Below are 14,269 nucleotides of genomic sequence, written 5' to 3' on the forward strand. Positions count from 1 at the left end.
ATATATATATATATATATATATATATATATATATATATATATATATATATATATATATATGTGTGTGTGTGTGTGTGTGTGTGTGTGTGTGTGAGAGAGAGAGAGAGAGAGAGAGAGAGAGTGGGGCGGGTAATGTAATCATAGTAATTTCAATATGGCATATGATATTTTTATGATCATTTATGTTATTAAAATGAAAAAATAGAGAGATTGCAAGGTCACAAATAATGCAAAGTTTCTTTAGTCATACCTTTATAATTGAATTACCTTCATTTTCTATCACCAATATTTACCGAAAGTATAGAAAACGTATTCAGTTTTGAATGGTAAACTATAGAACATGACTCGGGTCAGTCGTAACTCGGGGACTAACTTCAAACTATACAAAATATATTGTCCCTTGGTTTTTTTTTCACACATAAGGGTTTACGGTCATTCTGCATTTTCATTGGAATTTATCTTAGTTTTACTGATTTTAATTTTCAGGTAATTTAGGGTTTTCGGCAAAAAACATAAAAGTGTGCGTTTAAGCACATATTTAAGATCCGTAGACCATTTCCAAACGATCTTATTCTATACAAGATAACAGTGGGAGCGATAATAAACAAAATATGGCCGGGTGGCCGTAGCGCTACAAACTACCCTTTTCTGGTCCTATATAGCAAGGGAACCCTACTCTCTACCGGACTTTCACAGTCAGTTCATTACATACATTCTAAGTCATTCAGCATTTCATGCCGCATATGGCTCGTTTATTGTCAAATCCACACTGTCGAAGCACTTAGAGAAAAAGAAAGTCTTTAGTTTCCTCTTGGAAATTTTAATATATTCAGTCTTTCTTTTTATGATAGCATATTTTACCAAAATTTGCGTATATACACTTCTTTTCATTAAATGTTGTTATCCAACTTTCAATTTCCCTTTGTAGCCTATGTTACATATCCTAATTTATTACGTATTTTTAATGTTTCATTAAATTTCCTTATCATTCAATACTCCTGAAATCCTCTTGTTAAAGTCTTTTTAACTTTCCTATTTCATCTTCCATCTATAAAACATCAAAATCTTATAATCTCTAGAACAATTCCTAACCCCCATCTCTTAGGTCTTCATTTTATTTTACGTATCATTTATCTCGTGATATAGTTTTTTTTCTCAATTTCACGTTACCATCTACCTTTATCTATTAGAATCATGAACAGTTTTTTTTTTTTTCATTTATTATATCAGCTTCTGTTCGTTATCACATTAAGTAGCTTATATGACGCAAGACGTGAGTTCCTGCAATTTCGTTATCATATCCATTTAGCGATTATATTTTAATTATTCTCGTGTTCTGTTTCACCAGTTATGTTTGTCACGATCTTTGAAAGGAAACTCTGCCTTTTCCATTGTCTTTCAAAGATGAAGAATACGACAGCCATCCCAATTCCTAGCGTCTTGTCAAGAAGAAGAAGGCGCGCAACTTTGGCGGGCATGAATGAGCCTGCATTTGTTTACTTCGGTCTTTCGTCGATTTGTCTTACGTAAAAATCCTTTCGCTTCACCGCAAAAGTGCAACATGGGAATATTGGGGTTATCGAAATTGATTGCAGATGTTGCTCCGTCTGCTGTCAAGGAAAATGAAATCAAGAATTACTTCGGTAAGTAGTAATTGTATGTAAAAATTGAGTTGCTATTTGTCTCCTATCGCCATGTTTTCTCATGGTGTCGGGGCTGTCCATCTATTTGAGACTTCCGTATTCTTATATGGTTAATTTACTTTTGACAGTTCTTTTTCCATATTGCATATTCACCGGTATGTAGTGAGTTACCATAGGATATTAGCGTAGGTAAGTCTATTTGGTAGTTTTAGAGTACTAGGCCTGTCTACCGATCAATTTGATCATAACGAAATGATTTAGCTACACATAATAACAGTTAAAGTACTGTAGTTATTAGTAAAAGGGAAGACTTAACTGACGCCTCAACACAAGCCCTGTTGGGTGAAGAGCTTCTTTACTGTAATTATTCACCTTTACCCCATCTAGGCTAGGCCTATGTAAACCAGCATTCGGTAGTTGTTTTGGTATTTATATGATGCGTTAATGTCGTCTAATTATTACATTGTACATTAATTGGGGTGGAAGTAGGGTAAGAAAAGTCTCCTAGGTTGGTGGTGTTATTGTGTTTCCTATGTAAATGGATTTTCAGTTTGGTACATAGGCTCCGGCATAAAAACTTGGGTCGATCGATATGCCTGTAGACTCCATCGAGGCAGTTTTAACGGTAAATTTATAGAATAGTACAATAAATGATTTGGAAAAAATAAGACTTATTTAGTGTATTTTATGGTGTTTTGGCCATTTTGATAATAATTTCTGGTGGAAATCCATAGTTTGAAAAGATCTTTTCAATTGTGTCATTTCCAATTTTTCAATATTGTACTCTTATACAGTAAGGATTTCTTTGGGATGCTGGCCGTATAGGCCTCTTTTTCCATTATGAAAGCATAAGGGAAAGGGTAACGTGAGTATGCACCAGGTTTATTCCAAGGTCGTTGTTGCTGTTCATTTACTACATTTATTGCTCATGTACTAATCATGACCACTGTCTGGGCTGTTTTATTTAAGAATTTACCCATGGTTTTTAACTTGATATTTTATATGGAGTTCAGTTGCTGGGTGGAGAGATTTACCTTTCCATCGGCACCTCCTTAGTTGTCTTGTTTATTCTAGTTCTTTTATTTTCTCTTTTTCTCCACATCTTGCATATATATATTCTTTACTTTTTTATATTCCTTCCTGGTACAGTAAATCCTTTGTGAATCCTCTCTCATCAGCTGATGTATTTGTTTCCATAATAGCAGTTGTGTAGGTTGTTTATTTACAGGAAAGTTACTGAGAGCATTCTTTAATGTATTCTTCCATCTGGTAATGTATGATATACTTCCCCTTTTATTTTAGTTTTTTCTTTACCCAAAACCCCTGTTTAGTTTCCAATAGATATCCCCATAATTGTCATATATCTTGGGAATGAGTTAAAGATAGGTTTGCACCCACCATTAAATGGTCCCTGACATCTCAAGATCCTTTCATAATGTGTAGTGGCTGTAAATGATTTTTTTTGTTAGTGTGGTAAAAATCCTTGAATATACAGTAGAGATTAGTTAGGGTGCTTTGGTTAGCATGTTAAAAGAAATAAGTTTTGATTTCTTTCTGGCTACAGCTAGCCATAATTGACATTAGTCTGACAAGTAAATTTCTTGCCAGAGCTAGCCGTTATTGACCTTAGTCTGACAAGTAGATTTATTGCTAAGAGCTAGCCATAATTGACATTAGTCTGACAAGTAGATTTATTGCTAAGAGCTAGCCATAATTGACATTAGTCTGACAAGTAAATTTATTGCTGAGAGCTAGCTGTAATTGACATTAGTCTGACAAGTAAATTTATTGCTAAGAGCCAGCCATATTTGACCTTAGTCTGATGAGTAAATTTACTGCCAAGAGCTAGCTATAATTGACATTAGTCAGACAAGTAAATGATAAATATATTAATAAACTTAAAGTATTCTTTCTTAAATTCCTTGGCACTATGGTATATGCATTTACAGCTGGCCTAACAAAAGAGACAAATTGAAGAAGCTGCATAATTATTATTATTATTATTAGCCGAGCTATAACCCTAGTGGGAAAAGCAAGATGCTATAAGCCCAAGGGCTCCAACAAGAAAAAATATCCCAGTGAGGGAAGGAAATAAACGATATAAGAAGTAATGAGCGATTAGAATAAAATATTTTTAAAAATATTAACATTTAAAAAGATACTGTATTTCATATATGAACTATACAAAGACTTATGTCAGGCTGTTCATCATTGAAGTTTTCAATATTAATCTTACCCGGTGATCATGTAGCTGCAGCTCTGCTGCCCGACAGAAAAAACCTACGGGCGGGATACGCCAGCGATCGCTATACAGGTGGGGGTGTACAACAACAGCGCCATCTGTCGAGTAGGTACTCAGGTACTTCTTGTCAACAAGAACCAATTTTCTCTCTGTCGTGCCACCGGCAAGACCTACTTGATACGCTGTTGTTTCTGGAGTTGATTTTCACGCTATTTGGTGATGTATTCTCTCTAGTTATTAGCTTTCGCTGTACAAGAGTTATCATCAATACCTTATCAAGCTTTATTGATTAGATTTTGGATTATTTGTTGACGACTTGGATAGATTTTGGATTCCCCCCTTTGACTAATTCAAGATGTCTGACCCTACTCAAGTCCACAAGTACAGGCAGTGTAGCGCTAGGGACTGTTCTAGGCGTCTTCCGAAGGCCTCTATCGATCCTCACACCGTTTGTTCCAATTGTAGGGGTAAAGCCTGTCAATTGGAAGATCGATGTGAGGAATGCGCTGGGCTTTCGGAATTCGATTTTCAAGAATTCCTTAAGAATGCACGTAGGCTAGAGAAGGATAGGATCAGGAGGAGTTCGTCTCGCTCTTTTGATTTTTCCTCTCCCCATGCCCCTCAACCTATTCCTTCCCCTGTAGTGGTTACTCCCGACCCTTCTACTAGCTCTCAGCAACCCTCGATGGCGGACATGATGCGTGCCATTCAGGCTCTTGGTGACAGAGTTGAGTCATTAGCGAATGACCGCAATCAACTCTTAGCCGACGTCAAAGAGTTGAAGGAGAAAAGTGCAGTGGGAAGTGTAGTGAGTGCAAGTGCTGTGAAAAGTGTCAGTGTTACGCATGAGGGTGCATCTGTTCGTGCCAGTCGTCCTCCCAGTCCGGGACCTCTTGCAAGCTCCCAAGCCCAGGGGAGAAGCAATGTCGAAGGACCAAAGGGTTCGACAGGCCTTGATCAGCGTACAGATGTACCCTCAGTGGTTGCGGACGTATCTTGCAGAGATCGTCCCACCCACAAACAGACGAGTGAGCCCATTCATTCCTCGTCTGCGGAAGAAGTTTCTCGTCAGAAACGCTGGACCAAGGTCTCACGACCTCTCAAGCGCAAGGTCCCTTCCGAGCGAGTCCAACGGCCCAGGTGTAGCCACTGGGTCAGTTCGGACTCGCCGCAGTCTTCCGAAGACTGCACACCTCCCAAGAGAGGTAGAGTGGTTCCGCAGCAGGCAATCACTCCGTCTGTTGCTGCACCAACCGCTGTAGACCCTAAGTGGTCTTTGCTGCAGTCTATGCAGACTCAGCTAGCTTCCTTCATGCTGGAGTATCGTGCTGAGAAGGTTGACACTGCACCCGTTAACCCACAACCTGCCACGGTTGTGCGCTCAGCTGACACTGCGGCTGCCTGCTCCCACACTCCGGCTGTGAGAGCTCCACCACCGATGCGCAGTCGACCCTGCCAGACGCATGTTGACGTTAGCCGACGTGCGGCACCCTCCGTTGACTTGCGTGAGCTACCGCATCAGCAGTGGGAAGGTGCTGTCAAGCTGCCGTGTTTTGACGCAATGCGGCAGTCTCCGCAACCCACGGCAGTCCCCACCACGCACCACCACTCCGCTTTTGTTGTTGCCAGCTCTCAGACTGACCAGCAGCGGCATGATGTTGGATCCAGTGCAGCTACGCATGCACCCGTGCTGCTGGATTCAGCCGTTCAGCTTTCTTCTCCTCCTTTGCCGCTTCCTCCTCAGCATTCGGATGAAGGAACCTCTGATGACGACGAAGCTGCTCATTTGGACGATCAACACTCCGACATAGATGAACCCAAGACTATGCCTCCCTCCTTAGACTTTAGGAAAGTCCTTGCTCTGTTTAAGGAGTTGTATCCGGACCAGTTTGTGTCTGCAGCCCCACGCTCACCTCCCTCTGAGTTCGCTTTAGGCATGCAGTCAGCAGCTCCTGCCTTTACGAAGCTCGTACTCGCGCGCTCATCCAAGAGAGCTTTAAGGGTACTGGGAGAGTGGTTGCAGGCCAAGAAGCAACTTGGGAAGACGTCCTTCATCTTTCCCCCCACCAAGCTTGCTTCCAAATCTAGCGTCTGGTATGCCACGGGAGAAGTTCTCGGCTTGGGAGTTCCTGCCTCTGCCCAGGGCGACTTCTCAAGTTTGGTAGACTCTCCCCGCAGACTGGCTATGAGACGCTCCAAGATTTGCTGGACCTTTTCGGACATGGACCATCTTTTGAAGGGAGTTTTCCGTGCGTTTGAGATCTTCAACTTCCTGGACTGGTGTTTGGGAGCGTTGAGCAGAAAGACCTCCCCTTCGGATAAGGACTCTGCCATGCTCATCATGTCATGCATGGACAAAGCCATTCGGGATGGATCTGGCGAGCTTGCGGCTTCTTTCGTGTCTGGAGTTCTTAAGAAGCGAGATCACCTTTGCTCCTTCTTGTCGGCGGGGATCACACCATGTCAGAAGTCAGAGCTGATGTTTGCTCCGCTATCCAAGTGTCTCTTTCCTGAAGAGCTGATCAAGGGGATTGCCGCCTCGTTGATCCAGAAAGACACCCATGACCTGGTGGCGTCATCCGCACGTAAAGTCTCAGCTTTACCTTCCGTGCCTAGACCTAGGATGGACACACCAGCGTCTAGGTTCATTCCGCCCTTTCGTGGCAGAACCTCCAGCATAGGAGGTACCCGTGCCGATAGTCAACGTGGCAAAAAGAAGAAGGGTTCCAAGTCCTCAAAAGGCAGAGTCTGACTGCCATCTTCTCCAGACAGCAGTGGGAGCCAGGCTCAAGAACTACTGGCAGGCCTGGGAGAACAGGGGTGCAGACGCACAGTCTGTGAAGTTGCTCAGAGAGGGGTACAGGATTCCATTCTTACGCAAGCCCCCTCTAGCAACTACTCCCATCGACCTCTCTCCCAGGTACAGAGAGGAGGACAAGAGGCTAGCTTTACAGCAAGAGGTGTCTCTCTTGCTACAAAAGGGAGCGGTAGTCATAGTCCGGGACCATCAATCCCGGCTTCTACAACCGTCTCTTCTTAGTAGCGAAGAAGACAGGAGGGTGGAGACCGGTGCTGGACGTCAGTGCTCTAAATGTCTTTGTCACCAAGCAGACGTTCTCCATGGAGACGACGAAGTCGGTGCTAGCATCGGTCAGGAAGGAAGACTGGATGGTCTCGTTAGACCTAAAGGACGCGTACTTTCACGTCCCCATCCACCCCGACTCCCAACCTTTCCTAAGGTTCGTCTTTGGGAAGGTGGTTTACCAGTTCCAAGCCCTGTGCTTTGCCCTAAGCACGGCACCTCTAGTGTTTACCAAACTGATGAGGAATATTGCCAAATTCCTGCATTTGGCAGACATCAGAGCCTCCCTCTATTTGGACGACTGGCTTTTAAGAGCTGCGTCAAGTCGTCGCTGTCTGGAGAATCTCAAATAGACTATGGATCTGACCAAGGAATTGGGTCTCCTGGTCAATATAGAAAAGTCCCAACTCGTCCCATCACAAACTATAGTCTATCTAGGTATGGAGATTCAGAGTCAAGCTTTTCGGGCTTTTCCGTCGGCCCCCAGAATCAGTCAAGCCCAAGAATGCATCCAGAGCATGCTGAAAAGGAACCGATGTTCAGTCAGACAGTGGATGAGTCTAATAGGGACGCTTTCATCGCTGGACCAGTGCATCGCGTTAGGGAGACTCCACCTCCGACCCCTTCAGTATCCCCTAGCTGCTCACTGGAGAAAGGACATGACGCTAGAAGCGGTCTCAGTTCCTATATCCGAAGAGATGAAGTCTGCACTGACTTGGTGGAAGAACAACATTCTTCTCAAGGAAGGTCTACCACTGGCTGTTCAGACCCCCGACCACCTTCTCTTCTCGGACGCATCGGACACGGGCTGGGGTGCGACACTGGACGGTCGGGAATGCTCGGGCACGTGGAATCCGGATCAAAGAGCACTACACATCAACTGCAAGGAGCTACTGGCAGTTCATCTGGCCTTGAGAAGCTTCAAGTCCCTCCTTCTAGGCAAGGTGGTGGAGGTGAACTCCGACAACACTACAGCCTTGGCGTACATCTCCAAGCAAGGAGGGACTCATTCGAGGACGTTGTTCGAGATCGCAAGGGACCTCCTCACCTGGTCAAGAGATCGAAAGATATCGCTTGTAACGAGGTTCATTCAAGGCGACATGAACGTCATGGCAGACCGCCTCAGCCGGAAGGGTCAGATCATCCCTACAGAATGGACCCTTCACAAGAATGTTTGCAACAGACTATGGGCCCTGTGGGGTCAGCCCACCATAGATCTGTTCGCTACCGATTCCGGACCCAGCAGCAGTTCACGTAGATGCCTTTCTTCTGGATTGGTCCCATCTAGACCTTTATGCGTTCCCCCCGTTCAAGATTGTCAACAAGGTACTGCAGAAGTTCGCCTCTCACGAAGGGACAAGGTTGACGTTGGTTGCTCCCCTCTGGCCCGCGAGAGAATGGTTCACCGAGGTACTGCAATGGCTAGTAGACGTTCCCAGGACTCTTCCTCTAAGGGTGGACCTTCTGCGTCAGCCGCACGTAAAGAAGGTACACCCAAGCCTCCACGCTCTTCGTCTGACTGCCTTCAGACTATCGAAAGACTCTCAAGAGCTAGAGGCTTTTCGAAGGAGGCAGCCAGAGCAAGGAGGACATCCACTCTCAAGGTCTACCAGTCAAAATGGGAAGTCTTCCGAAGCTGGTGCAAGGCGAATTCAGTATCCTCAACCAGTACCTCTGTAACGCAGATAGCTGACTTCCTTTTACACCTAAGGAAGGTAAGATCCCTATCAGCTCCTACGATCAAAGGTTACAGAAGCATGTTGGCAGCAGTCTTCCGCCACAGAGGCTTAGATCTTTCCACCAACAAAGATCTACAGGACCTCCTTAAGTCTTTTGAGACCTCAAAGGAGCGTCGGTTAGCCACACCAGGTTGGAACTTAGACGTGGTTTTAAGGTTCCTGATGTCAGCAAGGTTCGAACCACTTCAATCAGCCTCTTTTAAAGATCTCACTTTGAAGACTCTTTTCTTCGTTTGCTTAGCAACAGCTAAAAGAGTCAGTGAGATACACGCCTTCAGCAGGAACATAGGATTTACATCTGAAACGGCTACATGTTCCTTACAGCTTGGTTTTTTAGCTAAAAACGAGCTCCCTTCTCGTCCTTGGCCCAAATCGTTCGAGATTCCAAGTCTGTCCAGTTTGGTTGGAAACGAACAAGAGAGAGTACTATGCCCAGTAAGAGCTCTTAAGTACTATTTAAGACGTACGAAGCCATTACGAGGACAATCAGAAGCTTTATGGTGTTCTATTAAGAAACCTGCTTTACCGATGTCGAAGAACGCAGTCTCTTATTACATCAGACTTTTGATTAGAGAAGCCCATTCTCATCTGAATGAGGAAGACCATGCTTTGCTGAAGGTAAGGACACATGAAGTTAGAGCTGTCGCTACTTCAGTGGCCTTCAAACAAAACAGATCTCTGCAGAGTGTAATGGATGCAACCTATTGGAGAAGCAAGTCAGTGTTCGCATCATTTTACCTTAAAGATGTCCAGTCTCTTTACGAGAACTGCTACACCCTGGGACCATTCGTAGCAGCGAGTGCAGTAGTAGGTGAGGGCTCAACCACTACATTCCCATAATCCCATAACCTTTTTTAATCTTTCTCTTGAAATGCTTTTTATTGTTGTTTTTGGGTTGTACGGAAGGCTAAGAAGCCTTTCGCATCCTGGTTGATTTGGCGGGTGGTCAAATTCTTTCTTGAGAAGCGCCGAGATTAGAGGTTGTGATGAGGTCCTTTAGTATGGGTTGCAGCCCTTCATACTTCAGCACCTAGGAGTCGCTCAGCATCCTAAGAGGATCGCGAGGCTCAGTAAGGAAGACGTACTTAAAAAGGCAGAGTAATAGTTCAAGTCGACTTCCTTACCAGGTACTTATTTATTTTATGTTTGTTATTTTGAATAACTGCTAAAATGAAATACGGGATACTTAGCTTCTATTGTTAACATGTATGCTGGTCTCCACCCACCCCCCTGGGTGTGAATCAGCTACATGATCACCGGTAAGATTAATATTGAAAAATGTTATTTTCCTTAGTAAAATAAATTTTTGAATATACTTACCCGGTGATCATGAATTAAAGGACCCTCCCTTCCTCCCCATAGAGACCCAGTGGACCGAGGAGAAAATTGGTTCTTGTTGACAAGAAGTACCTGAGTACCTACTCGACAGATGGCGCTGTTGTTGTACACCCCCACCTGTATAGCGATCGCTGGCGTATCCCGCCCGTAGGTTTTTTCTGTCGGGCAGCAGAGCTGCAGCTACATGATCACCGGGTAAGTATATTCAAAAATTTATTTTACTAAGGAAAATAACATTTTTGAGACTATGCACTTTGATAGTAACTTAATGTCATGCTATAGATAATGTACCCTGAAGATCTAGCATTAAGCTGCCATGCCAGTTTACAGAATTTATACATAACTACGGATTGGTTTTTCAGGCCGTAAGGTAGCCGTTGATGCATCGATGAGCCTCTACCAGTTCCTAGTGGCTGTGAGGCAAGAAGGCAATATGCTTATGACTGCTGATGGAGAAACTACCAGGTTTGTAACAAACAATAGATGTACAATACTCTATGTAAGTTTTTATTTTTTTAGCTTTTACGTTACGATTGTTACTGTATTGTTGAAAATGAGCTGATATTTATATAGAATAAATCTAAAAGAATTGTTGATGTCAATATCAAAGACTATGTTCATTATGCCGCCAGTTTTATATGTGATGTATATCTGTACTTTATATGTGAAGAAGGTAAACAAGATCAGGGAAATAATAGACTAGTTTAAAAGTAATAATTATTTTTCCAAAACATTTTTTGCAATGCATTTGGTCAAAATGATTGTTTTGATGTTCTGCAAACAAGGATAAAAATAGTAGAAGCACATTATTGAAGGCAGTAGGTGGAATCCCATGCTGAAGTAGATTTTGATAGTACTGCACTGTATGTCCCATGGTGATGACCAATCTTATAGTTATCATTTGTGAAAAAAAAAAAAATTAACAACAACTTTGTGCAAGTCTTGTCTTATTAGTAATGATATAGGAGTTTGCTGATATTGGGTCTTAAAAATTTTAGTCCAAGATATTTCTTATACAGTATAGTAATTTCTGATAGTGTGTTTCACATGAAAAAGCATTAATTACAATACTGTATGTGATGTTTCTTATTAGTACCAGTAATGTTGCAAGAAAGGACTCTTTACCTCCTCCAACGAAGTTAGAACAAGATTGTTTTACCCCCCCCCCTTTTTTTTTTTTTTTTTTTTTTTTTTTATATACAGTTTCCTGGCCACAATTTTAAGTGTAGAGTGATGAAACTTGCAGGGTTTACTGTTATGTAAAAATCTGGAAATGATCAAATTTTGGAAGGTCAAGGTCATGGGCAAGCAAAATGTCCAATTCACGTAATCAGCCATAAGTTTGGACATCATCACAGAGACTTCAAAATTGGTTCATATCTGAGTGCACAGTATAAAAATCCATGCCAATTAATACATGTTAAGGTCAAAGATTGAGAAATAAGCTGCCACAGCGGAGTTTTGCGCTCTACTGAGTGCCCTTCTCTCATTGACTAGAATGCTTAGCTGATTGGTCATGGGTCTTTCCTCGATTAGGTAGTAGGTTGGCCAGGGCACCGGCCACCCGTTGAGATACTACCGCTAGATAGTTATTGGGTCCTTTGAGTGGCCAGATATTACTACATTGGATCCCTTTCTGGTGATGGCTCATTTTTCTTTTACCTACATGTACTGTACACTGAATAGTCGGGCCTATTATTTACACATTCTTCTCTTTCCTCACATCTGACAATGCCTAGATAACAAGAAATTTCTTTTTCACTCAAGGGGTTAACTACTGCACTATAATTGTTCAGTGACTACTCTCCTCTTGGTAAGAGTAGAATAGACTTTACCTATGGTAAGCGACTCTTCTAAGAGAAGGACACTCCAAATTCAAACCATTGTTTTCAAGTCTTGGATAGTGCCATAGACTTTATATCATGGTCTTCCACCATCTTGGGTTAGAGATCTCATGCTTGAGGTGTACACTCAGGCACACTATTCTATTTTTTTTTTTTTTTTTTCCTAATTTCCTCACCTCACCTAGCTATTTTTCCTGTTGTGAAGCCCTTGGACTTATAGCATCCTGCTTTTCCAACTAGGGTTGTAGCTTAGCAAGTCATAATGATAAGGTAGGTAGCTCACTACCCTAACATTGAATATTGTATAGTTCCATGCTGTACAGTACGGTTTTTACCTATTTTGGGTGTAATTAAAGATAGATATATTCCATTATAGTATTTTCTGTTAATTGACGGCAACTTGTACTAACTTTCTATCTTTCGATTGAAGGTCCCTATTTTGTATCATATCACCATTACATATCCAAATTCCTTTCAGAAGTCTTATTGGGAAGAGTAATTACTTTTCTACAGTATACATATGTTGACTGTGATGTTGGATGACTCTTGGAGTTACCCTTAGTGATATGTTGCAAATATATTTATACTTTGCCAGTTGGTGAGGTTTTTACAGTAGAATTTCAAGGATTTTGCTGATACTGATCAGGAAATAGTACCAATGGGATTTTGGCGAGATGTTTAGCGTAGTCAACCGTAGGGTTTTTTATGGGTGTCAAAGAATTTACTCAAGTATTGTGTAAGTTAATATATTTAAAACGAGAAAAATACAATTTGCCTTTGCATTTTTATTTTTAAATATTAAACTTAGCCGGTGAATATATAATAGCTGACGTCTCCGACGGCTTGACAGATTCCAAAAACTCGCGAGCGATTGCCGTGAAGGTTGCGGGTGTGCCCACCAGCGCCGACTATCGGCCAGATACCGCATATAGCCTACTTGTAAACATCTCCAGTTCTTCTCTGTCGGTTTCATCGACAAGTTGATTCCACTCGCTTTATGACCTCGAGTTTTCTACCGAATTGGCGAAGTACTTGGTTTTGGTTTTATTGCTTTCGCCGTGTTGGATTATTCAATACTATCTTCAAAAGAAATGCTTTTGAAAGGAGAGTAAAAGTGTTTTGCCCTTGCTTTTTTATCTCTGGTTTTTCCATAGAGTAAAGATGACCGACCCTTCCCTCAGTGTACGGAAGTGTGTTTAAGGCTTTTAGTAATTATTTTATCACGTTATAAATTATTGTTGATAATTATAGATTTTCCTCTATATATTTTATATCTCACCCGCCTTTATTAGGCCTCTTCGATTAGCTTTCCATTTATACTAAACATCAAGATAAATTTTATGTTTTGTTTATATGCGGCCTTTACCTATTCCTCCACTAGTCCGAGATGTAGGCGGTCCTAACTTGGAAACCGAAGTTAAACAACGTTGAGCCCATTCAACTTTTATTTTCGTTAAGTTTAAATCATTTGCTCTGTAAGAGTTATGAAATGAATATTTTTTAGAAAATATTTTAAGAAATATATTCTTGGAATAGTCTTCGTGCTGTTTTTTCAAAGATGAACTAACGTTTGGTTTATTTATGCTACGCAGTTTGCGCTCTATCGTTACGATAGAGAAAGAGAGAATCACGGTTTCACTTTGCAGAAGGAGTAAATCGATTTTGACGTTTTGTTCATTCTTCTTTCAAACTGTAGTGTTTTAAATACTAATTTAAAGGAACTTGTTAATTTTCAATTTCTTAGTCCTTTCAGTTTTTTCCTTTGGTCAAATAACCTGTTTATTGACGAAGGGTGAGTGGGCAATTCTCTTGTGTGTGACAAGAGAGAGAGAGAAAGAGAGAACGATCCGATCTTTATTCTCGTCCCAAGTAAGGAGTTTGGGAGCGAGTAACGTTCTCGATTCAGTTTTTTTTTTTTACTCTCGTCCCAAGTCTCTGTACGGGGAGAAAGGATAAAACGTTTTTAGTTTTTATTCTCGTCCCCAGGCACTGTACGGTGAGAGATTGAAAACGTAGTCTTTAGTGAACTAGAGTTTAGTCTCCTCCCCAGTCACTGATCCTTTTTAACTTTATATATTTCCGTTTTATTCGATATATATGTACAGTATATGTTTTTTGATTTTTACATGTGTGTTTCATTTTGTACTAATGTGCTTACTTTATACGACTCATTTCGCAATTATAACCTTTTGATGTAAGGGAGAATTGCGTGCTTCAGGTAGATATCAGTTTTATTCATGCCTAATGTGAAATTATTGAAAAATACGATATCAGTGAAGTGAGTGCAAGAAAACATGTGCTGTGTTGCGGAGGGTTCGTTTGTTCGTGCTTGTCGCTCCCCTAGTCCGAGACCTCTTTCAGGCTCCCATGCACCAGGGAGG

The 14,269-nt window shown here is 41.8% G+C and overlaps 1 protein-coding gene across 1 annotated transcript in view; it reads left to right on the forward strand.

Annotated features, from left to right (window-relative positions):
* Positions 1 to 1,452: 1,452 nt before the first annotated feature.
* The window catches only part of Fen1 (flap endonuclease 1), a 66,707-nt gene continuing 53,890 nt past the window's right edge, over positions 1,453 to 14,269 (forward strand). The window contains exons 1-2 of the mRNA XM_068393492.1: positions 1,453 to 1,643; positions 10,407 to 10,509. Coding sequence (XP_068249593.1) covers positions 1,481 to 1,643; positions 10,407 to 10,509 — 266 coding nt within the window. The 5' untranslated portion in view covers positions 1,453 to 1,480. The remainder of the gene's footprint in view (positions 1,644 to 10,406; positions 10,510 to 14,269) is intronic.

This window comes from Palaemon carinicauda, chromosome 19 (genome assembly GCF_036898095.1).
Source record: "Palaemon carinicauda isolate YSFRI2023 chromosome 19, ASM3689809v2, whole genome shotgun sequence".
Taxonomy (NCBI): domain Eukaryota; kingdom Metazoa; phylum Arthropoda; class Malacostraca; order Decapoda; family Palaemonidae; genus Palaemon; species Palaemon carinicauda.